The sequence below is a fragment of the Fundulus heteroclitus genome, chromosome 12, assembly GCF_011125445.2.
Source record: "Fundulus heteroclitus isolate FHET01 chromosome 12, MU-UCD_Fhet_4.1, whole genome shotgun sequence".
NCBI lineage: Eukaryota > Metazoa > Chordata > Actinopteri > Cyprinodontiformes > Fundulidae > Fundulus > Fundulus heteroclitus.
This window is the reverse complement of record NC_046372.1, coordinates 39,359,323-39,387,050: the sequence shown is the minus strand read 5'-3', so window position 1 is coordinate 39,387,050 and position 27,728 is coordinate 39,359,323. Positions and strand designations below refer to the sequence as shown.

The 27,728-nt window shown below is 42.4% G+C and overlaps 1 protein-coding gene across 1 annotated transcript in view; it reads left to right on the top strand.

The window, feature by feature from the left end:
* Positions 1–8,874: 8,874 nt before the first annotated feature.
* galnt9 (polypeptide N-acetylgalactosaminyltransferase 9) overlaps positions 8,875–27,728 on the top strand; it is a 140,524-nt gene continuing 121,670 nt past the window's right edge. The window contains exon 1 of the mRNA XM_036143973.1: positions 8,875–10,266. Coding sequence (XP_035999866.1) covers positions 10,026–10,266 — 241 coding nt within the window. The 5' untranslated portion in view covers positions 8,875–10,025. The remainder of the gene's footprint in view (positions 10,267–27,728) is intronic.

Sequence of the window (27,728 nt, the reverse complement as noted above, 5' to 3'; positions counted from 1 at the left end):
GAAGGCATGAATACAAAAACAAGCCGAAAAAAACTGCTGAAGCATCAAGATTTTATTGAGAAAATGATGGCTTATGAAAGCTTTCATAAACATGTTGTCATGATTTGGGGTTTTGCTTTTGTTTTTGGACTGTTTTAGTGTTAATCTCCCCTCCATGCTCAACTCTTCCCTGCCACCAGCACCTTAACTAACTTCACCTGCTGGTGCAGTTAATTAGTCCCAACTCTGCTCACCTGTCACCATATACCTGCAACAATGCTACCCACTGGACCACTGTGCAGCCCCTCGAATCAAGATCTTTTATAACCAAAATCTAAGATCGTTAGAAAAAAAAAGATCTTTTGAAATATGACACATTATTACCCATGATCAAATCAAAATCACTTTGATAGTCTTCCTACTGCTGAGTAATATTTATTGGAGTCAAGTTTAATATAAATTGATGTGTAGTTAGTCTTATTAGTTTGTCTGAAACATCCCATGACAGATGGTCCTGTATGAAATGCAGCCACCTGTCAACAACACAAACTGTAAAAGTACAAAAGCAAAATTAAGGGCAGCCATACGGAGGTCAAATTAATGCAGCATCCTTCTCTATGAACCACTTCCTTACTCTAGATTGTTTGACTTCCCAAATAATTTTTTCAAATACTGTAACACATTTACTACTTGAAACTCACCTTAATCGTTTTCCTGACAAATCTTTGTGATGATTATCAGACTCCAGATTTAAAATCATCTATTCAGGAACATCAACCCTTCTAATACAACCATTCACAGCTGTTCTAGTATAACATACCTTTGGGTTTTGAAAGACAAGTAATCTGTTCTGTCTTTGCACAGTTTAGAGAAATGTGCTCAATGTGTGTCAGATGCAGTGACCTGTGTCAATTGATGAGTCACACCTCGTAATCTATGTTCCCCTTAAGGCAATATTATACTTTAAACAATCCAATACAGTTAATTGCTTAGGTGGTTCCTTTATGTTATCTCTAAGTCTGTTACATGGGGATAGGGGCATTGCTTTTCTTCCTGATGTTTATTAATGTAATTTGATTGAAGTTCTTCTGCATGCAGTGTGCTTTTGTTTTCAAATGACAGGGTTTTTCCTTTAATTAAATTCCAATAATATGCCTATTAACACATCCAATAATACATGTTAAATTACTTTAAAATCACAGGGTACCAGAAATAGCTTTGAGTTTGAAAGAAAAAGCAAAACTGACAAGTTAAATTTAGTTTAATTTGAAAATACTTAATTTATCCCAAAGGGAAATGAGATGTTGTTTTAGTATGAAGGATTCTTCCACAAGTTGTTGTAGATGCTGATGGTTACACGCAGGAAGAATTTTCTGTAGCTGTCTGTCTTACAGCGGACCTGGAGAACCTTCTGTCTGAAGATACTCAGTTGTTGTACGACAGTCTGATGAAGAGGATGCTCAGTGTTGTCCGTAATGGTCTTCATTTTACGGAGAATCCTTCTTTATAAAATCCTTTCCTGAGGTTCTAGAGGAGTCCCCAGAACAGGGCGGACCTTCTTTATCACCTTATTGAGCTTTTTTAAGTCACTGCCATGGATGCTGCCACCCCAAGAAATGATAGCAGAGGACAGAGCTCTGTCCCTTCTTGTAGACAATTTGACAGTCGCATTTCCAGTGTAGTTTGTTGTCTGGGTGAACACCGAGGTTTTTGTTCTCCTCCACTTTTTCTCCCATGAATGATATCGTGTTGACCTAGTCCTGTTTCTTCTGAAATCTACAATCAACTCCTTTGCTTTATTCACATTCAAGATGAGATCATTGTTTCCACACCATGCCACAAAGCACTTGACTCTGACTGTGTAATCTTTTTCTAGTTATTTCTGACACACCCCACAACCGCAGTCATCTGAGCCTTTCTGTAGATGATAGGACTTTGTCTTGCACTGAAAGTCTGAGGGGTACAGGTTGAAAAGCAATGGTGAGAGTACATTTCTCTGTGATGCTACTGTGCTGCTGACTACCTGGTTAGACAAACTACTCCCCTGTCTGTTTGTCAGGTAGTCTTTGATTCAGGCAATTGTTAAGCCTCCAACTGAGACTGACAAAGCAGATCAGGCTGAATTAAATTAATTGAAGAGTCAAAGAACATTATCCTCACATTGTAGCCCACTTTGTCCAGATGAAATTAGGTTTATTGAAGCAAGTGTATGATGGCGTCTTCAATACTAATACTAATAAAAAAAGAAAACAAAGAAACTTGATGAGATGTTAAATACAACATATATAATACTAAAGATAAAAAGTAAAGAATAATAATGTGATGACCTTTATTATGCCTGTATGTGATCTTTTCACCTTTAACCAAGAACTCTCTGCAGAAACATGTTTGCCTCTTTTGAATCAGACTGTAAACTGACCTCTGTGGAGTGTAAAATCTTCCAAATAAAGGACTTACAATATCTATGTAGTTATTACCCTCCAAGCAAGGGCTACTCAGGATATTGCTCACCTCACCTGCATTCAAGGTATTTTATCTCTTTAATGCTAAACTGATAGTCGGTCAAATATGTAAAGTCAAAGGTTTTACTGAACCTATTGAGCTCACTGACTGTTAACATCTGACAGTGACATTCATATTTCTTCCTGATTTTATCCAACACTGGCCAGCATCGTCATTTTAGCTTTAGTTCAGTCTTTTTTACATGTTATCAGGTAACCTTCAATTACAATAGTTTTCATGTGAATAAGGTTATCGCCATCATCTCAACGGGTCACAAAGGGAGAAAAAATAATACAGTCTGCATAGCCTATTATAAAGAGCCATTAAAAAGGACAATTGAACATAAAGTACAAGCAACATTTGAAGTCAAGTTTATTTATAGAACACGTTTCATACAACAGTCCCAGATCCAGGGTGCTTAAAACGTCAAAATAACTCACAAAGATCAAATCATCAACATCTGCTCATAAAACCTTCAGCAAAGCAAGTACAGAAAACATTTACAATCATTTATAAAAGGAAAGAGATGAAAACAAAATAAAAAATTTTTTTTAAGTTTTTTATGATTTTATTTTTTGTTTTGGGGTACTGGGGGTTAGGTTTAGGACAAGGGTATCAGTTAGGTTTACGTTAGGGTTAGGTTTGTACTGGTATGGTTAGATTTAGAGTCAGGGTTAGGCCATAGAAAGGAATGAAAATGGATGGAAGTCAAAGGAAGTCAAGGCACAGTCCTCAGTAAGTATTTAAAACAAGGATGTGTGTGTGATTTGACTTGCTTTGGTTCCAAGTTGGCAAACCAGTGGGATTTGCTACCATCTCTTAGTTGTCGTCATGCTAACTTCTAGCAGCATCATAGACCAATACTGATGTATTTGTCTCGGTTTGTTTGATTTTACTCTAAACATAAACATTCACATGCAGAAGTTATTCTGTATTGTTTATGCCAATAATTAAATTAGATGCAATCTGTTGACCGCAACGCTGATTTTACACCTCTGTGTTTCCACATTAGAAAATCCAACATCCAAGCACAAATCAATTCAATTCAATTTAATTAAATTTTATTTATATAGCACCAATTCATGAAACATGTAATCTCAAGGCACTTTACAAAGTCAAATTCAATCATATTATACAGATTGGGTCAGATTATACAGATTGGTCAAAAATGTCCTATATAGGGGGAACCCAGTCGCATCAAAGTCCCAACAAGCAGCATTCACTCCTCCTGAAGAAGCGTACAGCCATAGGGAGAGTCGTCTGCATTGTCCACGGCTTTGCAGCAATCCCTCATACTGAGCAAGCATGAAGCGACAGTGGGGAGGAAAACTCCCCATTAACGGGAAGGAAAACCTCCAATAGAACCAGGCTCAGTGTGAACGGTCATCTGCCTCGACCGACTGGGGGTTACAGAAGACAGAGCAGAGACACAACAAGAGAGACAAACAAGCACAGAAGCACACATTGATCCAGTAATCTGTTCTACGTTAGATGGTAATAGCGGGTGATCTGTCTTCCCTGGATGATGTCACAGCTAACAGAACGCCAGGCAGGTGTACCTACTATGATCACAAAAAGAGAGAGAACAAAAAGTTAAAAGCTAAAGTGACAACAGTCATTTAGACAGGGTGTCTGCCTGGTGGACCAAAACTGGGAGTTGGTTCCACAGGAGAGGAGCCTGATAGCTAAAGGATCTGCCTCCCATTCTACTTTTAGAGACTCTAGGAACCACCAGCAGACCTGCAGTCTGAGAGCAAAGTGCTCTGTTAGGAACATATGGGGTAATCAGAGCTCTGATATATGATGGAGCTTGATTATTAAGGGCCTTATACGTTAGAAAAAGAATCTCAAATTATATTCTTGATTTAACAGGAAGCCAATGAAGGGAAGCTAAAATTGGAGAAATATGATCCCTCTAGTTGATTTTCATCAGAACGCTTGCTGCAGCATTTTGGATCAGCCGAAGATTTTGAACTGCATTTTGTGGACGTCCTGATAGTAAAGAATTACAATAGTCCAGCCTTGAAAAACAAATGCATGGAATAGTTTTTCAGCATCACCCCTGGACAGAATATTTCTAATTTTGGCAATATTCTGTAGGTGAAAAAAGGAAACTCTGGAAACCTGTTTAATATGGGATTTAAATTACATGTCTTGGTCGAAATTAACACCAAAATGTTTTACTTTATTACCAGAGCAGAGGCCAAGTCAATGCCATCCAGATTAAGTGTTAGCTCTTATAGTTGTTTCTACCTCCCAATCACATCTGGTCTAAATTTTAAATAACCATATCTGTCAGTCATGCATACATTTCTTCCATAGTGGTTATGTCTAGGTTTCCTTTGTTGTTGTGCTGTCTGTAATTCTGTTTGTCATGTCTTGCTGCTTGAGCAGAACTTGTATTGGTGTTGATTTCCTGTGCATTGATTTCATAAGGTTTGAGCCTGCCTTTTACATGGATTCACTTGGGTCAGTAACTTGAAATTAATTTGACAATTGAGGCTTGTTTTTTGCATTAAAAAACTTGCTAACAAACCTTAAACATGAATGCATTTTGTTTGCAGCACATGTTATCCTTCCAAGATGAAGATGTTATCCTTTCTAGTATAACAGCATGAAGCCATTTGTAGTTTCCCTACATTTCTCTGACCCACAGAGGTGGTCTGGAACAGAACAGACGTACATGAGCAGAGTATGTGGAATTACAAAGTAATACTTGCTGATTAGGTTGAGCCATTCGGTTTGATTGGGTACACAGTTGGGATCAGTTACAAAGAATCTGATTAACTGTAAATCAAATTTCAGCTTTTTTATTTTTTCTGACATTTTGACATTTCTATTATTCAGTTTAAAACAGAGTTTTGGGCTGCTTAAAATTAATCAAAGTTATCTCATAGCACACAATATGTCAGTCAAGTGTAGGATAGACAGAAGAATTTTAAAAGAAGACAGTGATCATTAATTGGCAATAATATGACAGAACAGTGATATTACTCCTTCAGTGGGTTACTGTGATAGCAGCCGCCATATTCTCCATAGGTCTGGCCTAAGGAGCAGGGTTGACATTCAGGCCTGATTACAATTTAACAAAATCTTGATAAAGAATTATTTTTGGTTTGATGAGACAATCTTCACATTCTGGCCCAAGCCCAGAAGATAGTTTTGACACAAATCAACACAGCATATCAGCACATGAACACTAAACCCACAGTGAAACATGATTGTGTTGTTGTTGTTGGTGGGGTGCTGGGGGGGGGGGGGGGGGTCGGCATTGATGATCTGGCATTGCTTATCAGATTAAACTGCCAAGGTAGATGACATGAGGAACACCTCTAAATACCCATCCATTTTTACATAAAACCTGTGGGTGTCTGCTAGAAAGCTGATCGTTCAAAGTTCAAATATATGTCAAAATCAAAAGAAGAATGACTTCATGAGGAAAAGGTCAGGGTTTTAAATGGCCTAACCAGAGATGCGGTCTAAATCTGGAAGAAACTCTGTGGGATCACCTGAAGATAACCATTTACAAAAGGACGCAATCTTAATGTAGGAGATGTTGAGAACTTCTGCAAGATAGAGTTGGGAAATATAATCTAGACAAGATATGGACTGATTACACACTCCAACTAAAGAACACTGCTACAATTTAATCAAAACATTCATCAATGAAGCATTTGGCTAACAATGTTTGCATGAGTGCAAACAGATTTAAACAATTTCTATAGTTTGTCAATTTAGTCTTAAATGGTATATGTTATATTAAGACTTTTCTTTGGGAATTATTTATCTTCGTCATTTTTTTCATGTTACAGAAGCCTGCTATGTGTATATACATAGCAGGCTTTTATATCCACTGTAGTTATTAATGCCTTTGTTTAAAATGAGCAAATAACTGACAGTGTATTGATTTCACAACTAACCCATCAGTGTCTGGGTAGTTTCAGTATTTTCTGTGAACACAGACAGATGAATGGGTGGATAATTTTTGGCAGTTACAACAGGGCCACATCCACATATTTCTGTCTGGTCTGTGTCCTCCCACTGAATATGTTCAAGTGGCAACACCACAGAGTGGGATGGCTAAAGTGCAGCGGGCACTGACCCAGGTTAATATGATTAAAACACTTTTCAGTGCCAGTGTCTGCAGCCACAGAGGCATGCAGGGTGCTGAATGCTGAAAACAGAGAAGAAATCCTCTGAGACTCTTACAAAGCAGCATGGGGGTGGGGTGGGGGTGGTGGTGATACTGTAGCTGCTGTATAAGCAGCTGTGTTGGGGCCTGTTCTGAGGCTGCAGAGGTAGCTGTAACTGATTTCCCCAGTCTGTTTCTGCAAACCCTGAATCAAATCAGCATCTTTTGTAAAGGCACTCATGTACTGCGGAAATTCCGATTATAGACTCTGTATAAACAAAACTGATCATTTTAAATATAGAGGTGGAAAACATTACGACTGGTCTGGATATATGGGTTATAATCTGTGAAAGAAAAAATCCTTTGTTATTACACAAAGAGCAAAGGACAATCACTCATTCGGTTCTTTTTTTCCCTCATATTGGATGGAAGGGGCTTTTAAAACAGACATTAACACATCTGGTTGCTTGGGGCAGTAGATCACTCTAAAGATCTTAAATATTAGCTTTTGATTCTGTTACTTACAAACTCAGAATTTGTCTCATCTTGAAGATCATCAAGGATTGTACAAGCTTCCTTTCATGCCAGCATGGATTAAAGTTCTGCTCAGCATCTGATCATAAAGCGTAGAATAAGATGGGGAAGAATAGACCTTCATTCCTTTGGTGGTGTGAAGTGATCAAAGTACACAGCCAGTGTCTTTGTGCAGGATTTGTTAGAGCCATAATTAGCTGGTTATTACAGGAGGCAGGTTATTGAGGGAAGTCGTTTAAACCCACTGCCTGCCGCTATGTTAGCTGTGTTATGTCTGAAACACAAAACCTTGAGAAAGCATTCATACCCCTTTATCTTTTCTAGTTTTCTTCATGTCAAACTTTAATGTATTGATTGGAATTTTTGTGGGATAGGCCAGCACAAAGTAGCACATAATTGTGAAGTGGATAAAAATATGGTTTTCGATTTTACAAATAAAAATCTTACAAGTGTGCAGTGCATTTGTATCCAGCCTGTTTTACTCCTATATACCTAAATTATAGCGACACATTGCTGTCAGGCATCATCTGATTATTAAACAAAGTCTACCTGTATGTAATATATCAGTTGTTCTACAGTCATAGTCCTTAGAGGTTTATGATAGTAAAATACATTGTTATTAGCAAAAAAAACAGCATAAGGAAGACCAAGAAACGGACAGGTCAGAGATAACGTTGTGGAAAAGTTAATAGATAATAATAATAATAATAATAATAATAATAATAATAATAATAATAATAATAATAATAATAATAATAATAATAATAATAATAATAATAATAATAATAATTGAATAGGATTAGGTTATAAAATATTATGTTTATCCTTGAACATTATACAAAGCACGGTTCAATACATAATCCAAACTGAAAAGAGTACAACAGAAACTTACCAAAAAATGGACGTCCATTTAAACTGACACTACTGGCCAGGGGCCAGTAGCTCCATGTTAACTATGGAGGAGCTCCAGAGATGCACAGCTTAAATGTGTTATAGGACACGTGCTCCTCATATCTGGCATTTTATGAGTGATTGGCATGGTGAAAGTCATTGTTTACAGAAACATGTCATTTTAAATGTTTCCTACAATGTGGGAAAAAAGGCTTTGGGACACACCAGATAAGTAGAAAAACATAGCCTGTTCAAGATGAGTGCAAACATTTTGGCCCACTAGTCAAATGGGTCGGTGCGGTGTAAGTGTTGAGGGGGCTCTCTAGTTTTTTTACATCAGTGTTTTTGTGTTTTGCTTTATTATACTAAGTCTTACTTTTCACTATACCGTGTGTGTGTGTGTGTGTGTGTGTGTGTGTGTGTGTGTGTGTGTGTGTGTGTGTGTGTGTGTGTGTGTGTGTGTGTGTGTGTGTTGGGGTGGGGTGGGGGGCTATTGCTCACCTATATCACTCTAAAAGTCTCCAATGGTCATTGGGTACACCCGGGAGAATTCATCAGTCAGGCGCGGCTTGAAAGATGACTTCCAAGATACGCAAAGCCGGTAAACACACCCCAAAGGACTTCAGCTCCAATTGCAAGGAGAGGTTCTTCAAAGTTTTCAGACATATATAATGTTTTTCTTCTACTTAACAAATATGTGCTAATTTGTTTTTCATGTGTCACCTATAAAGTCGCAATGCAATACATTGAAGTTTGGCCGAACGTGACAAAATGGGGGGAAAGTTTGTACCTCCTGTCGGCAATGAGAGATGCACTTTGCGCCACTAAAATACCGCGTTAGTTTTAGTCAGATGTAAATTCTAGGGTGGACGCCGCTCTTCTAAAGCGTGCAAAGCCAGTTGTATAATGGACACTTTTAAAACCGCTTTGAGTTGCAGTGTATGGGAAACGCTCTAACCTCCACGCATCACGGATCAGCTCGTCTGTTAACACATCTTCACGCACATTTTCACAGTTCACTAACTGAGAGGGGCTGCTCTGCCGAGTGGAAGCGTTTCGCGGCTTATGTGCTCGCCCCGTGCATCTCTTCCAGTCAGCTCAAACCCTGAATATTCATGATAGCGGCTCTAAACGTCAGGACGCAGCGGCGGCCCTTCCTCCCTGTCACAGAGCAAAGCGAAGTGGAGCGGCTGAGAGGAGAGGAGAGGAGAGGAGAGGTGAGGAGAGGAGAGGAGGGACAGAGAGCAGAGCCCGGCTGCATTTCTCCCACCAACGCTGAGCGACGGCTGCGTTTAAGGACAAATCTGCCCTCGACCCACCTTCAGGCTGCAGCGGCGACGAGGGGCTGCTGCGATTAACTGACGGGAGGAGGCGAGGAGCGGAAAAGGGCAAGGGAGAGATAGAGAAACACCGCCTCTTATTTTTTTTTAAAGCCAGCTCATATTTATTGGACGCACCTCGGGTTCATATTTGAAGAGCGGGAGGGATCGGGTGACTACCACCGTCTTCATAAAAAAAGATGCAAAAGAAAGCCAGCGACGGGGAATAAATGCTTCGGCACAAGCGGCCATATCAGAGAGTTACCTGCATGATGGAAGAGATACATCGGGATTAGCAGAGCTGGCGACTTCCCACGTTGCGGGGGAGAGATGTTTTGCAACTGTCGTCCGCTGTTTGGAAGGGATATGCCTTCCCTGGCGTCATTCTTCGTATGCAACGCTTAGTTTGAGCATCGTGCACGTAAAACTGTTCCTGCGGAAGCCCGTAAATAAAATTAAATTAAATTAAAACCCAGAAAAGAAACGTCGTACTCCGGCTGGAGCCGTGCAACCTTTCCCCCGGTCTTGAACTTCCAGCGAGATGACTCCGAGCGCAGCCTCCTGAGCTGTCCGCGGTGCTGAATGAGCCAGTCAGCACTAAAAACTCCACCACGCATGGACAACCGCTGGGCTTGACCGAGTCAGCCAGACCAGAACTCTCTTTTTTCATGGCTGTGGCACGCAAAATCAAAACTTTGCTGACCGTCAACATCCTGGTGTTTGTGGGGATCATCTTGTTCTCGGTGTACTGCAGGATCCAGGACCGATCCGAGGAGCTAATCCAGCTGGGGCGCCTCTCTGACCAGAGGCTGAGAGCAAGGAATGGAAAAGTTTCCAACTCGGTGGACAGGCAGTCTATTCTTCAGCGGCTGGAGAGGCTGGAGGATGTGGTCTACAACCAGTTAAATGGTAGGACACGGCATAAATGTGGGGAAATTGTTAAGATTAATATTTAAATTACCAGGTTAAATGGGATGGGTTTCACATATACAGTCAGGACAAAAACTTGGCTACTCCTAATAAACAGTCATTCGTGGTGTTATCAAGAAATGCTCACAATTAAATCATGTGTAATATAATTTCTATGTCTTGAAAATAAGAGGATTCATTTGTGCCTGAACAAATGTTTCCTTTCTACTCATTAAACAGAGGATATCAACACAAAAGGAAATTATTTTCTGTTGAAGGAATAATTCAGGAAACCCCAGACATAAATAGCCTATTTTACCCCCTTTGGCATATCAATCTAAACAAGTTTACCCATCTAAATTATTTTTAACAGATCTCACATTATTCTCAAACGCTCTAAGATACATAGATGTCATGGGGGAACCATGATGGTGAGTTAGCCAGGTTCAGCTCCAGCAAAGCATTTCCAAACCATGACACTTCTTGTAACTTCATGTAACTTCTGTGCTTCCCAGTTAGTATGAGAATTTATTTAACTGAAAACCCGTATTTATTTATTTTATTTATTTTTACCAAACATGTGCTGTTTTCTGTCCCTACTCTGTCTGAAGAACATTATTCCAGATGTCTGTCTAAATTTTCTCTGACAAACTTTAGGCTGCCCATCATATTTTTCTTGGAGTGCAAAGGTTTTTCCTTGCAAACCTGCCGTGGAAGTTAAACATGTGCAGCTGCTTTCTGAATGCAAATAGATGCACTTTCAAATCAACAGCAGCAAGAGCCTACAATAGGTACTGTGATGACATTTTAGGGGTTTTATAGACTTATTTTAGCAACTTGCAGTTTGCTTTCAGGGTGACCTTGCTTGGGTGGGCAGACCTGGGCATGTTGGCAGCTGTTTTGAATGTCCTTTTCTTGTAGACTATTTTCATAAAAGTGAAATGACTTATTTCAAATTCTTTTGAGCCTTTCAGAATCATAAACTGCTACAATCTTGTTTCTGAAGGCCTTCAGACAGCTCTTTTGAACTGAACACCGTGTTCATTCTCATTTCACCGCCATGGGCATACCAAATAAACGTCTGACATTTAAACATGAAAATAACCCTCAAAATCCAGAGCTTTGATGTTTTAATGTTCTAATGCTCTGCGCCCATGTTTAACTTTAGACAATTTAGTTGAGTATAAATGTGGGATTGTCCTAATTTATTCCCTACCAGAAACGGTGTTTTTAGTTAAGTTTTACAGAAAATGGAAACAGTTTTTGTAATTTTTCTATATTACCTGCATTTCTCCGTATTGTCTAAATTGATATTTAAGAACTATATGTCCAAATACGTTAGAAAAACACAGACTGTCATCAAGTGTCCTACCGTTTTTACATGACTGTATACCCTTTCAGGACTGTAGAATATTTTACCAACACAAGCTGGAGCCCTACATGGACCATGATTCATGAACACATTTTTCTGTAATCTTGAATACTCATTTGTATTTTTGTGAAACACATAAAATAATCAGTTTCTGACTCAAAACTATGTCAACCAGGTTAGTGGATGCTGGCTGATGCTTTATTAGGAGGCTAATGGCGCAGGGTTATCTATTAGACTGCAATGCTGTCTGTATGTGCTGTCCGTTCAGACTTTACTGGGCCGTATTCTTTTACAGCCTTCCTAGTAAATTACTTGTTATAAACCTCCCAGTGACTATGTGTTTATGTCTGTAATTTTGTACACATTAGATATTTAAATAAAAAAATGTCTCTATGCCAGCAGTAGCAAACACACACAAAAAAAAACAATATTCACCAAGCGGTCTGTTATCTAAAGAACAAGATGACAGAAGGATCCTGCAATGCACTGTAGAATGGCATACGTGAATTTCATTTTCGTGCCATTAGTTTGTGGTTTAGTCACGTCAGCAGAGCTATATTCCATTAAATCAGTTTAAATCTGACCTTCACCCTTACATCCACGACTAACAATGAACAACCTCCTAATTAGATAGTTGTTTTAGGTTTGGATATACAGTTCCTTGCAAAGACATTCATACCCGTTGAACTTTTCCATATTTTGTCATGTTACAATGAAAAACTTGTTAATGTTTTAATGGGGGGGGGGGGGGGGTATTAATGTTATAGACAGTCACATAATAGCTCTTATCTGTGAAGTAGAACTAAAAAAAATAGAAATTTGATACATTGAGCTGCTCTAATCGAGACCATTTCATAGTAGGTCTTGGACATAGATTTGGGAGTCATAATTTGACTGTAAGGTGAACCCTTGTCTTAAATCTTTTGCAGCCTCTAACAGGTTTTTATTTCGGATTTCCATTTTTACAGTTCCTGTCCTGCCTTTTCCTGTCCTGAAGCATCCCCAAAGCACGATGCTGCCACTATTATTCACAGTGTTGGTTTTCCAACACACATATTGTTTTGCATGTAGGCCAAAAGGTTATCTGCAAAGTGTTGACTCAGAGCGAATGAAAGCATATGCATACCACACTAATCAGATTTTCATTTATTAAAAGAGAGAAGAAAAAAGAGTAAAGGAGTGTACTCCTTTTCTTCTCTAGAGATACAAACACACTGGACCACTGCTACACAGTCTATTCAATAAATTGAATTGTGTCTGAGACACAATAGCAACTCCAAAGTCCAGCATTGTTGTTATTTGGTTCAACATATGCATGTTAAGGGAGAGTTGAGGTTGTATAAGTGAACACACCAGTTTGTTATGCAGATACGGGTATGAAAACAGAGCTATGGCAGGGGGCGGCTTCAGAGAGCCTGTTTTAAATGTAGTTGGTTTCACAGACCACTTCATCTGAATGGGATCCTCTATCTGACCAAGATATTAGTGAGATACAGCCAAACCCAGCTTTGTCTGGATGGGGCCTAGGAAAGATCCAGGATCTGATGGTATTTCCGTCATCTGCCTGAAAGTCTGTACTGTCCGACTGGCCCCCACTTCTTCACTCAGAACTCTAACAAGTTTCTGGAGCTGTGTGAGGTTCTCTACTGTTTTAAGCGTTCCACCATCATCACAGTTCCCAAGAAGTATACCCAGGTTGCAATTTGCTGGGGGGGATGGAGGAGATTCCCCCCCCCCCCCTCTGGTTGTGATGCCCCCCCCCCCCCTCTGGTCATTCATGTTTTATCCCTAGGGGGGATACATTCCTCCCCCCTCTGATCTGAATGAGTAATATCATCATTAAAGTTATCCGTCGCTGCGACAGATTTCCGTCATTTGGAAAATGAGCGCAAAATGTTCTGTGTAGACTTTTTATTCAAGATTTTAAACAGAAGCTCCACTCAACCAATGAAATCTGGCAGAGCCAGGACATTAGCCAATCAGAAAGAGAGTAGGGCGGGTCTTTGCAACGCGGAGGTCTCCCATCTGAGTTTTATCGGTGTTTAATCATTTTAACTTTTGGAAGAACATCTCAAATTGACCACAGATGCTTTGAATGAAAGTAGCGATGGTCAAAGATTTACTTTGGATTTATGTGAACCAGCAGGTCAGAAAGTTCAACGGATAGAACAACTGACAACAACTTCCCTCGGTAAGTATGTCTGTTGCTGCTCCTGCAGCTAATTAATGAGTTATTTCCACCTGTGGCCATGTCGGCTGTCAGTGTTTATTCCCTCGCTTCCAGTACTTTGGCTGATAAACGCAGCGACTAACCAGAAGATGCAATCAACTTAGATGTATGCCAGGGTCCTGTTTGTAGACTTCAGCTCAGCCTTCAGCAACATCAACCCAGTCATCCTCCACCAGAAGTTCACCCATCTCACAATGTTAGAGGTTCACCAGTTTCCAGACTGACCAGCAGAAGCAGGAGAAGGTGAAGAGCATCTTCTTCCGCACAAGAACCATCAGCGCTGATTAGGGATGGGAATCGAAAACCGGATCCTGTTCAGAACCGGTTCCGTGTGTTCCAATTCCATGGCACCGTTTGGCAGCTCGCTTAACGATTCTCTTTTAGATTCCATCGTGCTGTGGCTCTGAGCAGCACAACGATAAAAAGTTACGCAAGTTACATCACGTTTTTTACGCAAGTTACGCACACGGTATTCAGTAAGCAAGTACGAAGTGACCAGGCAAAAAAAAACAAAAAAAATGCCGCCCCATCGGGTAAACAGTCGAGTTTCCTTAAAATGAAGCCAAGTTTGGCTTCATTTTAAGGAAGAGAAAGATGCCAACGAGGCGCTTTGCAATCATTGCAAAATGGGATTTACATCCGCGGGAGGAAATACATCCAACAGGCAGAAACACCTGCGCACACAACATACATTTTAACGAATCCTGTGTTTTTGATTCTTACCGGACAGAAGCTAAAGTTACGACCAGCATGGAAGGAAACTCTGGTGATAAGTAACTAGTTTGATTACTGGCTGTGCTTAATGTGGTGCCTAGTAAATCATATGCCATTTCTGGAAATAAACCAATTTCATACCTCTCTTTGGGGTTATTAAGGGAGTGTGCCTTTCTCGTTAATCCAGCCCTTCATTGGTAGCATGTTTAATTAGAACTACTTGTTGCTGGAATTCTTACATGATTCTAGCTATTGCAATGGATGTAATGAAACATGCTACGAAGTTGCTCCGCAGTTCAGGGAGCGAGAGAAAGGTGACGCTCATTTATTTAAATCAGGGGGAGATGAGTTTATTTCCCAAAATTGTACAGTAATGCTTTTTCATTAAACAGATGCCTTCTCCGTTAGATTTAGATGACTGAGGTTATCAAAAGAGAGATTAATAAGCAACTGTCACAACAAACTTACATTTTCTTGTATTCTAAACAAGTCATCTACTGTATTTAAGTTTGTTCTTATATTCCTTTTTTTAATTCAAACAAGTATAAATGTTACTCCAGTTGCACATTTGCTGTGGACATCTTGACCTTGTTAGTTTGTAAGGTCCTGTGATAGTTAAGTAAACAAAGTTGATGCTCATCATCAACCTATTTGTTCTCCTTTTTTCCCCAAATTGGAATCAAAAAGAGAATCGATAAGGAATCGAATCGTTTCACAGAATCGATAAGGGAATCGGAATCGTGAAAATCTTTTCAATTCCCAACCCTAGCGCTGATGCACCCCCAGGGTTGTTTTCTCTCCCCACTCCTCTCTGTAAACAACTGACTGGACCTTAGCAGACCGATCCTTTCTCGGTCTTCACACATAGACACTGTTCGGAAGACGGCCCAGCAGAGACTCTACTTCCTGTGGCAACTGAAGAAGTAAAACCTTCCACAATAGCAGCTGGTCATCTTCTACACTGCCATTATTCAGTCTTACCTGTGCACAGCCATCACTGTGTAGTGTGGAGAGGATCATCGGGGCTGACCTTCCCTCCATCCAGGACTTGATTAGGTCAGGGTTCAGGAATGGGGTAGCAAACAGCTCCGCAGAACCCATTCATCCTGGACACAAACTGTTTAGACTTTCACCTTCAGGTCAACGCTACAGAACACTATCTGCAAAAACCAGCCACCACAAAGACAGTTTCTTCCCCTAGGCAATCTCTCTGATGAGCACAATGAACACCGTACAGCCTGAGTAGTCAGCTACTTCTATGTGAAACAAAATAAGCATATTGCACCACTACAACCAGGCTTCTTTTTTCCTCTCTCTTTATATAAAAGATAAATACTCATACATTTACATACCGTTCATTTCATTCTTAATTGTATTTGCTCTGTGATCAAGCTCTTTTTATTTTAATTAATCCGTATTTCTCGTTGCAAACCAATTAATGGTTTAGACATAATTTATCAAAGTCTAATATTGAACAATGTAGTGTCTTCAAATGTCGAGAGAATTAATAGAACTGCTGGAGAAAAATGAAAAGTGAATATTTCTCCATTCAATCTTCTATGCATCACACTGTTGGAATAAAAGAAGCTATCTCTTACTGAATAAAACGACTTTTTTCCCCGCTATGCTGCGCTCGCCCACAAGTAAAATATTCTCAATCTTCCAACTCACACAGAACTACTCTATCAGTTATACCATGAACATAGTCTACAAGCATTAGTGATGGCAGACTGATTTACTGATTAAAAGAATTAGTGAAACGGCAAATTGCAGACTTTTCAAAAATATATTTCAGCTAAAATATGTAATTTCAGACACTCCGTTACTCTTTTAAACTGATCCAGGCATGTCCTTTTTTAAAATTTGAAGTTTTATGAAATAAAATATGATCTCAGATTACTTGCTGATCAGTCAAACAATGTGCCATTTATTGAGCCTATCAACCAGACTGAATGTAGAACGCTGGAGTACGATCAAATAGTAACAAAATGCCCTTGTGTGGTATAGTCTCTTCCAAGCACTTCTAATATTGTGTCTAATGGTATTTAGGAATCACCATGAAGTCTAGTAAAGATAGCTTTAAAAATCTGTTAGTATCAGAAAATAAATTTGCTACTTTGAGTTATTGTTTTATTTCATGGCAACTATAACTTATAGATATATCATATTTTAGTTAGAGATGGTATGAACTATCATCTCAAATAATATTTCAAATAATTAAGTCAGAGTAAAACTGAAACAAGCCTTTACTGTACTTTTGCATGGATGGGACACTGAAGCTGATTTTCTAATCGTTCTAATCATTCATTCTCTCTGAACTGAGACAACACTTGGTCTTGCAATATAGCGAGATCCAGTGCCATTAGATATTGTTACACCTCTAGTATAAAACTGTGAATAATCAAGTTTTTAAAATTAATGCTCAATTTTAATACATGCTAGAGTTACTAAAATGCCTGTTGATCAAACAAAGATGGGAAAAAGATGGAAAAATTTGTGAAACCATATTTTCAAAACCTTTGGTACACACCCCAATGTATCACAGAGGACAACGTTAGCATTTTGGTTTTTAGTGATGCAGTATTTAATAGCTATAACACCTTTTGAGGATCACTCTGTCCTATTCAGTTATGTTTGGTGTCAGCCAGTAGCAATAGGCTCTCAAACAGTACATTGAATCATCTCATTCACTCAGAAATACAGTATGTAAAGACTGCAACTAAACATTGGTGCTAAACCCCCAATGGGCTTAAATCAAAGAAATATAGCTTTTTATCTAAAATCTGCTTCCATTGCTACTGAGGGTTTTAGAAGGAATGTATTAATTGTATCTATGGCTGGACAATCCAAAGAGTCAGCTTTAATTATTTCTAGATCTGCATACTATGTGCAACACAATGAAGTCCAAAGATGTTTGTTCCTCAAAAATGCAGAGCACAGAAGAGAGAAACAAACATAAAAAGGACAAAATATTCTGCAATTGTCTGCTCTGTTATTATCACTTGCATATTTGAACCTGAACATAACAGAATAAAAGCATTTCAGATCCTGAAGTGACTCCAATAAAGCTTTGAAGAGATTTGATGTACATTTCACAAATTAGATTTCATCTAAATAATTTCACTCTTTTCCACGCTATTACATTGCATTTTAAACAGGTTTCAACATAACAAGATGCTAAACCTCATTTTTGAAACAAATTAAGACATTTAGTGTGACTCCAACAAATTAGATTTATAGTTTGCAAACAGTCTCCCTGTGAAATGTAGGTCTTGAAAAGGGACTGCAATTCAGTCGCAATTTATCTCGAACAGAGCCATGGGTGCATGGAAACATTTGCTTGCTGTCACCATTTCTCAATGATTTGTTTTGAACTCTTTAATGGCATACTTAATCACGTCCTCATAGTACAGGTCACCAGCCTTTTTTTTCCCTAACTTGTGCACCGACCACAAATTGTATTCTCCTGCTGTAGGGAATAACTACACTAAGAGGGAGACTCAGTGTGCAAATAACTATTACCATGTCCACCAGCAATATGAGGTAATTGCCCATTCCCTTCGTTGTTTATAGCCTACCAATGACATGCCATAGGAGTAGCAGCAGGGACCAATTAGATTTGGAGGACATAAACAAGTCAGAGAATTCCTCTTTTATGGCTGTCTGATGGACAATCATCAGACTTCCAACAAGTAAACAGCAAAGCTTTTTCTGCAGTCCATTCAGCAGAGAAATTAGCAAAGAGGGTTATCAGCAGTACTGCTCTACTGTTGATGCTACCAACCTTGGAATAATTAGATGAGAGGGTTTTAAGCTTTTTAACAAGCTTATGAAGCTGTGATTCGACCCTAGGTGTTGCATTAGATTCAATAAATACAGTACCTCTTCACTCATGAGTCACTTGTGAGTCCAAAGGTACTAAATCTATACTTATATAGAATGAGCTGCTATTTATCTGGAATGATATTGAAATGCAAGCAATTATTCTTGAGATGATGTCCTGTCATGATTTATCTTCATGAACCCAAGCACGACCACACAAACTGAGCTCAGTTAGAGAGAGTTTATTTAGGAAGGTGAGTTGTGGAAGATGAAAACCAGAGACTTTACAGGGCTGGAGCAGCCGATGAGTGCTGGAGCTGGAGAGAGTCCGTTAAAGCTGGGTGGCATGGTATAGATCTGAGCTTACTCAGAGTGGCTAGTCAGGTTAGCAGTCCATAGCAGACAACAGGGCACAGAGCAGAGTTTCTCCAGAGTAGCTTGTCAGGTTAGCAGCCCACAGGAGACACCTGGACAGAAAGCAAAGCTTCTACAAGAACGAGCAGCAGAATATAAAGACTTACAGAGGGACTGGCATGGAGCGGGTGTAGAATGATGACGGACCGGCAAAGTAGTGACAGCAGAGTGAGGCTTAAGTAGTGAGGCTGGCAGGTGAAATGAGTCTGGCTAATTAGTGGCTGGCAGGTGTGACTAACTGCAGTGGAAGGGAAGGCTGAAGTGAGGGGAAGGAGAAAATAAAAACAATAAATAAAGTCAAACCCTAACTAAAACTAAAGCAAGGTGGAAAAACCGAAAACCAATGGCAACAAAAGCCGAATTAAAACTAAACCATGACATTACCCCCCCCTCAAGGCCGGTCTCCGGACGGCCTAACAAACTAAACAACAACCAACCTAGGGTGGGTGGAGGGTGGTACGGATGGTGGGCTAGGGTCAAACCAAACAGATCAAAGCAGGGTGGGTGGAGGGTGGTACGGATGGTGGGCCAAAATCAAACAAAAACTACCCACTCAGGGCGATCCGAAACAAAGGAAAAACAAAAGCGGACTAAAAGGGGTTTCTAACAACCCCTGGTAGGCAAAACAAAGAACGTCTAGCAGATGCTGAAAGGCAAACATCGCCACAAGAAAAGTCAGGCGAACATTGCCACAAGGCAAAACGGACAAGGCCAGACGTACTAACGCCAGAGGGAAGAACGGGCGCACGACAGCGCCAGAGGGACGGGTGCACGACAGCGCCAGAGGGAAGGAACGGGCGCACGACAGCGCCAAAGGGAAAGGAACGGGCGTACTAAACGCCAAAGGGAAAGGAACGGGCGCACCACAGCGCCAAAGGGAAAGGAACGGGCGCACCACAGCGCCAAAGGGAAAGGAACGGGCGCACCACAGCGCCAAAGGGAAAGGAACGGGCGCACCACAGCGCCAAAGGGAAAGGAACGGGCGCACCACAGCGCCAAAGGGAAAGGAACGGGCGCACCACAGCGCCAAAGGGAAAGGAACGGGCGCACCACAGCGCCAAAGGGAAAGGAACGGGCGCACCTCAGCGCCAAAGGGAAAGGAACGGGCGCACCACAGCGCCAAAGGGAAAGGAACGGGCGCACCACAGCGCCAAAGGGAAGAACAGGCGTACGACAACGCCAGAGGGATGAACAGGCGTACGACAACGCCAGAGGGAAGAACAGGCGTACGACAACGCCAGAGGGAAGAACAGGCGTACGACAACGCCAGAGGGAAGAACAGGCGTACGACAACGCCAGAGGGAAGAACAGGCGTACGACAACGCCAGAGGGAAGAACAGGCGTACGACAACGCCAGAGGGAAGAACAGGCGTACGACAACGCCAGAGGGAAGAACAGGCGTACGACAACGCCAGAGGGAAGAACAGGCGTACGACAACGCCAGAGGGAAGAACAGGCGTACGACAACGCCAGAGGGAAGAACAGGCGTACGACAGCGCCAGAGGGAAGGAACGGGCGTACTTAACGCCAAAGGGAAGGAACGGGCGTACTTAACGCCAAAGGGAAGGAACGGGCGTACTTAACGCCAAAGGGAAACCCGCCGGGGCGTGAGGAAAACGCCGGGGCTGGGGAAGAGAACGTCGGGATATGAGGGAAGCAGGAACGTCTAAAACGCCTAGGAACAAGAACGGAGGGCGTACTTACACGCCGGGGAACCGAGAACAGAGGGCGTCCTAACACGCTGGGGAACCGAGAACAAAGGGCGTCCTAACACGCCGGGGAACCGAGAACAAAGGGCGTCCTAACACGCCGGGGAACCGAGAACAAAGGGCGTCCTAACACGCCGGGGAACCAAGAATCAGAGGGCGTCCTAACACGCCGGGGAACCAAGAATCAGAGGGCGTCCTAACACGCCGGGGAACCAAGAATCAGAGGGCGTCCTAACACGCCGGGGACTAATGAACTATGAGGCCAAAACAAAAACCAAGGAAGCTCGAACCAGCCAAAGCTAAGGAGCATGAAACAGCTCAGGACCAGGGGTCAGAAATCTAAACGAGCGTTAAGACCTAAGGAGCGCTAAAAACTAAGAGCGCAGGACAAAAATAAAGAATCAAACCAAGAACTAGAAAATAAAGGCAAAACAAGAGCAGGGATAACGCCACAAAAGAAAAACTAAGGCAAACCATTAAATCAAAACACTAAGCAGAAAACTATAAAACTAATGCGATACCAGAAACTTAAAACAAAACAGAGAAACTAGGGCCCGAACCGGTAAACTAATGTAAAAACTAGATAGCTAAAGTAACACAAAACTGAAGCTGAAAGACTAAGGTAAAAAAAAACAATACTTAAGCAAAATTATGAGACTAAAGCTAAACTAGAAATTAAGGCAAAACAAGAAAACTAGAACATGAGTAAGTAAACTAACGAGAAAACCAGAGAACTAAGGCTATAAATGAGGAAGCAAAGCCAAGCTTGGAAACTAAGGCAAAATCTAGAATCCTAAAACGGAGCAGGAAAAACAAAAGCAAAACAGAGACTAAGAACTCTAAGAAAACAAGAACCCCTAAATAACTCTAAAACCCCAAAAATCCTAAGTAAATCAAAACTGAAATCGAGCCCAAAAAAATAACAAGGCACTGGCCTTAAGGGCTCAGGCAAAAACGGCTGCTAAGCAAAAAAAAGAAAAAGTCTTCGTGGGGGTCGTCCTGGACGAGGCAGGCGGCGGAGCAGCATCGCCCGACTAAACCCTCGAGGAGGGCGGCCCCGACGAGGCAAAGTCAAACGGCCCGGAGACCGCGGTCGGCGGCTCCGGCCGAACAGGAAAGTCAGAGGCGGGCGCCGTGGTGGACGGCCCCGACGAGGCAGAGTCGAGCGGCTCGAAGTCCGCAGTCTGTGGCTCCGGCCAAACAGGAAAGTCAGAGGCGGGCGCCGTGGTGGACGGCCCCGACGAGGCAGAGTCGAGCGGCTCGAAGTCCGCAGTCTGTGGCTCCGGCCAAACAGAAAAGTCAGAGGCGGTGCCAAGCTACAGGTCTCGGCGGAAACCGAGGCCAGAGGTGGGTCCTCCTGGACCTCCTCACGAGGCTTGGGCAGAGGCGGGTCCTCCTCACAAGGCTTGGGCAGAGGCGGGTCCTCCTCACGAGGCTTGGGCAGAGGCGGGTCCTCCTCACGAGGCTTGGGCAGAGGCGGGTCCTCCTCACGAGGCTTGGGCAGAGGCGGGTCCTCCTGGACCTCCTCACGAGGCTTGGGCAGAGGCGGGTCCTCCTGGACCTCCTCACGAGGCTTGGGAAGAGGGGCTCCCTCGGAGGCCTCGGGCTGAGGCAAAGCGGCTCCCTCGGAGGCCTCGGGCTGAGGCAAAGCAGCTCCCTCGGAGGCCTCGGGCTGAGGCAAAGCAGCTCCCTCGGAGGCCTCGGGCTGAGGCAAAGCAGCTCCCTCGGAGGCCTTGGGCTCATCCTCGTCGGCCGGCGGATCTATTTTCTTGGCGGCCGGCAGAGCGGAGCCTTCAGTGGTCGGCAGAGCGGAGCTTTCGGCGGCCGGCAGAGCAGGACTATGAATACCCATACAGGCTTGGGTCGTGGTTTGCACAGCTGGAGCTTCTGAGGCAAGCGGCGAGGCGGTGTGCATCCCGTTCTCGTAGGCTGCATGACTCTCGTCAGTGGGAACAGGGGCGGACCAACTTGGGAGAAGGTCATCCCTGTCCCCGTAGAAAAAGTCCCACAGCTGATCTTCATGGAGATGGGGTGCTTTAGCCGGATCCTCTTGAGCAGCAGCATCTGCATCCAGCCGACTCACCGGAGAAAGGGAGGAGACGGACGACAGAGTTGAGGCTACTGCTGACAGTGAGGCGGCGGGAGCTGCGGTGGAGACAGCAGCAGTAGGTGCATCAGAAGGTGCAGCAGCAGGAGAGGCAGATGCTGCAGTAGTGGTGAAGACGGCAGCGGAGGTGGACAGACTAGTGAGCGGAGGTCTAGGTGGTGGCGGCCTGTGGAGAGACTGGGCGTGGGCTGTCGCTTGGATCCATTCCACCTCTTCTTTAAAGCCGACAATACCCAGGCTGGACAGAAGCGTGATTTTGTCTCCCCACTGGTTCCACAAAATCTCCACCGCTCGCAGCCGAACCCACGGTGGATCAAAAGCGGCAGAAACATCCAGCGCCCTCCTGAGCTCCAAAAACAGAGACTCTAGGCTCAGTGTGTGTGTTGGGTTCATCTTTGGCCGGTCCGTACTGTCATGATTTATCTTCATGAACCCAAGCACGACCACACAAACTGAGCTCAGTTAGAGAGAGTTTATTTAGGAAGGTGAGTTGTGGAAGATGAAAACCAGAGACTTTACAGGGCTGGAGCAGCCGATGAGTGCTGGAGCTGGAGAGAGTCCGTTAAAGCTGGGTGGCATGGTATAGATCTGAGCTTACTCAGAGTGGCTAGTCAGGTTAGCAGTCCATAGCAGACAACAGGGCACAGAGCAGAGTTTCTCCAGAGTAGCTTGTCAGGTTAGCAGCCCACAGGAGACACCTGGACAGAAAGCAAAGCTTCTACAAGAACGAGCAGCAGAATATAAAGACTTACAGAGGGACTGGCATGGAGCGGGTGTAGAATGATGACGGACCGGCAAAGTAGTGACAGCAGAGTGAGGCTTAAGTAGTGAGGCTGGCAGGTGAAATGAGTCTGGCTAATTAGTGGCTGGCAGGTGTGACTAACTGCAGTGGAAGGGAAGGCTGAAGTGAGGGGAAGGAGAAAATAAAAACAATAAATAAAGTCAAACCCTAACTAAAACTAAAGCAAGGTGGAAAAACCGAAAACCAATGGCAACAAAAGCCGAATTAAAACTAAACCATGACATGTCCAATATCAGTGTCCGATGCACTGTTCTGTATCCATTTTACCTGTAAAGTATTTTTCTCCAGCAATTTGGCTATGACATATATCATTACAGTTATCATGTAAAAACCTGATGTTCAGTTTTACAAAAACCAGAGATAATTGTGAGGTTTTCACAGATAAATAGCAAAGACGAAAAATAAATTGCCATTCTTTCTAAATTAATGTTAGGTCAGTCTAACCAAAATGGAGAGAGTTGCTGTAATCTCCACTGTACTGTATGCTCCCTGTTACACATATTGAAGTGTTCAAGTTACTTGACACATGTAACCTGGCCTTCTGTTCTTCAGACCTTCTGTTTGTTTGGTGTTTTCTGCTTGTTTTTTTTCTATTTGTGTCCTGTCTGGCAATGTGGCAATAAAATTGTAGTCTTGATGCCCAAGACAGCCCAACAGATTTTACTTTCACAAGTGGAGCCTTACTGCTTTCGCCATAGTGCTCCGCTTGATTTATATATGCAAGACGTTTTATTAGATTTTATGCTGGGATTATTTCATGTTCAATGGATGCTGAAACGGGAAGGTAAAAGAGGAAAAAAGAAGAGATACAGATTAGACAAAATGGTAAAAGGCAGAAAAGGTGAAAAAGGAAAAGGAGAGAGCGATACTTCATCCTCTGAGTCTGCTTCTACTCCTACAAAGAGAGATATAAAAAGAACAGCAAAACCAACCAATATGGTATTACAGGCAAAAACAACCAACGCCACGATACATCACTGAAGAATATACGGTATTAATTAATATGAAATGTATAAAGCAACAGCTAAAGATAATAACAGGGGTTTTCTGTACAGAAGTGAATCTGTAAGTACGTGAATCCAAGCACATGTAGGTGTTTGTGAGAGTGCACTTGTATATGTAAGGTTTATCCATAAGAAAATGCTCAATAGTGGTTGTGAGGCGCCAAAGACCCACCCCCCAGAGAGCTGAGGCAGACACCAGGGGAACTAGAACCCCAATTGCCAGAATGGACCCCCAGAGCAAAGGTGCCCAAGATGGGCCAACACAGGCAAAGCTGCCTCCCCCCGTCCAAGGGAAGAGCAGAAAGAAGCCCCAAGAAACCCCAAAACAGCCACAAAGCCAAAGGATGAGCCTGTGGGGTCTGCCAGCAGCCAGCTACGCCAGAGCGGATCCAGCCATGGGCCCAGAGAGGACCCAAGGGCCCCTGCCCCTCAGGGGAGCCCCTGGCAGAGCCACCGGGGCCAAGGCCCCCCGAAGCTGGTGCCCACCCAAGCACCCAGCCCCGGACATGGGGGGCTGAGCTCCACACTTAGTGGAAAAAAGGGGGCAGTTCAAACCCAACCTGTCAAAGAGACAAAAAGAAAACCATGTACAGTCTGATTCACACGTTCCCACTCTAGTGGCCCCACATGCAAATGCTCCTACAAAAAAATTAAAAAAGGGGACACAGTACACACACTTGCACTCACCACACATCCTATACTCCCAGGTCCAGGCACCAGCACCCCAGAGGGGTATCCAGCTCCAGACCCCGTCCATACTAACTGTCCCAACCCCCCACTCCGATCCCAGCCCGGATGACCCATGGGCCCATCCACCCAGAGATGGGGCCAGCATGAACCGAACATACCTTCTGTTGTGAGATATTGACGGTGATAATCATGGTGGCAGCATACTTGAGTCAAGGACCTGCATGGGTCAACCTTGTTGCAACAAAGCTAATTCATCTTGGACATCAGATAATTTTAAGAAGTGGTTGGTGGCCTCATTTTCGGGAATCCATGAACAATCTATGATTCCCCTTCCAGTACATACAGGTTATTTGCCATTGGCAGTAGGGAAGCAAACTCACTTCTAAATTACGCATTGGCTGGTTGATTGAAAGAAATGTAGGGATTCTTTTTTCTTTCTTTATGTCTGTCTACCAAGGGTTATTCTGTAGATTGTGAAGCGCAATATTAGTGCAGATGGAGGTAGCAAGGTGGAAGCATGGCTTGATAGTGCAGTGGTGAATTGCCTCGGGGCCGTTTTAATCTAGTTCAATGGGGATCTACATAATATGTACTCTTACAGAATAAATATTGCTGTTTATTCCCTGCATGGATCACTCCCAGCATGCAGAGGGTCAGGATTAATCAGTCTGGTAAAAGAAAGCCTTTTATGCCTCCTATAAAACTCCTTGACCTTTCTTTCCACTGACCAGTGACCACCATTCCTATAGCATTTTGCCCCTCTAAGCAAAAATGCTCTAAAATAAACCAGACACTGCCGTTAGCAAATAGATGTGCTGCTCCTGGGTTACCCTGCTGAACAACGGCGGGTGTGTCATTGTTTGATATAGGCTGTTGTCCCACAGCTCACGGTCACACTAAGGCTTCTGTCATCAGCCATGCATATCACTGCCATCCGTCTCTTGGTGCGTAGGTGCTGATGGGATGGAGGCCATGGAGGCTCAGCTGCAACACCAGATATGCTTCCTATCTATGATGCACAATTATGACAAAGAAACTAAGGCTGTCTATATGCCACAGCCACTGGAGCAAAGGCTTGATGAGAGAGGGAAAATGTCACATTTACTGTCTTCCATGCTGACAAACGCATGAGGTTTAGACTGGCTCTGGATGATGCATATCTCGGTGTGCGTATATATTGTGTAGCGTGTGATGGGGATGACTGCAGTGACAGTGTTCCCCAGGACTGTGATTTCTGATAAAATGAAATATACTCCAATAAATATATGCAGATGAGTGGCTGGATGATAACATAGCTTAGAGAAACCGATTAAAATCAGTTTTGTTCAGACATTAAAATTATGTTAATGAATTCAGCAACTCACCTGACAATCAGCAGGTGGCCGCAGAGAATAAGGCTTCTTTCTGTTGGAGTGAGTCTTTCAGTTATCGACGATGCTGGCTTAGAGTCAAGCAAGGATTGCAAACTGTCAGTGCTAACATTCAGTAAAAGAGGGACATGTATTAATTTGCAAGGAGGGTTAATGTAGATGTAACAGACTTTCAATGAAACATCAAAATATCACTCTCACGGAATAAAATGCATTATTTATCTTTACATTTTACCATTCTATGGAACAAAAACCAATTAAAAACCTGTACTATGGCTGTATTTAAATACACAGATATTGTTTAGTCAGTGCTGTGGGTATACTATTATTCTAATACTATGCTATGCAACTGTTTTTAATTCAGTTACAATAAGGAAACATGTGCATCTTCAATAGGTAACAAGCAAAATGCTCTCTCTTGATGTTTTTTAACTTAAAAATGGTATGATGGATTTTTTCCCTAATTTATTCATTCCAAGGTACTATTTTCCAACTTTAATATATATTAACCAATATCTTACCAGGAAACTTTTTCAACCTCTAGTTACCACAACAATTATTGGTGTACTGGTGTTCTATACAATAGGCTAACACAGAGTATCAAAGTTCCTTATTTTGAGGTGGAGTGAAAAAGATACTTGTCTTTACATAAAAAAAGTATGTTGTGCATTTGTTTTCACTTCTCTTTACTGTTTCAATGTTACACAGCTGCAAACCTATCAGACGATAAATTACAATACTTGTAAATGACAGATTATTTATAGAAACAGTCAAGAGGCCCATGGGAACTCTGCAGGAGCCGCTCAGGTGGGCTAGTCTGTTGACAGGACAACTATTATTTGTGCACTCCAGAAATTCAGCCTTTATCAAAGAGTGCCAGGAAGAAAGCCATCGAAAGTTTAGTTTGCTTTTTGCCATGTTCAGGACCACTGCAAACATGTGGAAGAAGGTGGTCTTCTCAGAGGAGACCAAAACTGGACCGTTTCATCTATTGTATGTGCATTATGCTATGTGTGGAAGAGAAATAATTCTGTTTAATCACCCTGAATATGCCATCCCCACAGTGAAACATGGTGTAGGCAGTACTGTACTGCTTCAATATTTTTTTTCTGCGAGAATCTGGAGATAGAAAGATGGATGGTGCTAAATTCCGGGCAATCCTTGAAAATAAAAAGATTAGACTTTGGACTTCAGCCAGAGATTAATTTTTCAGCAGGAAGGCGGCCCT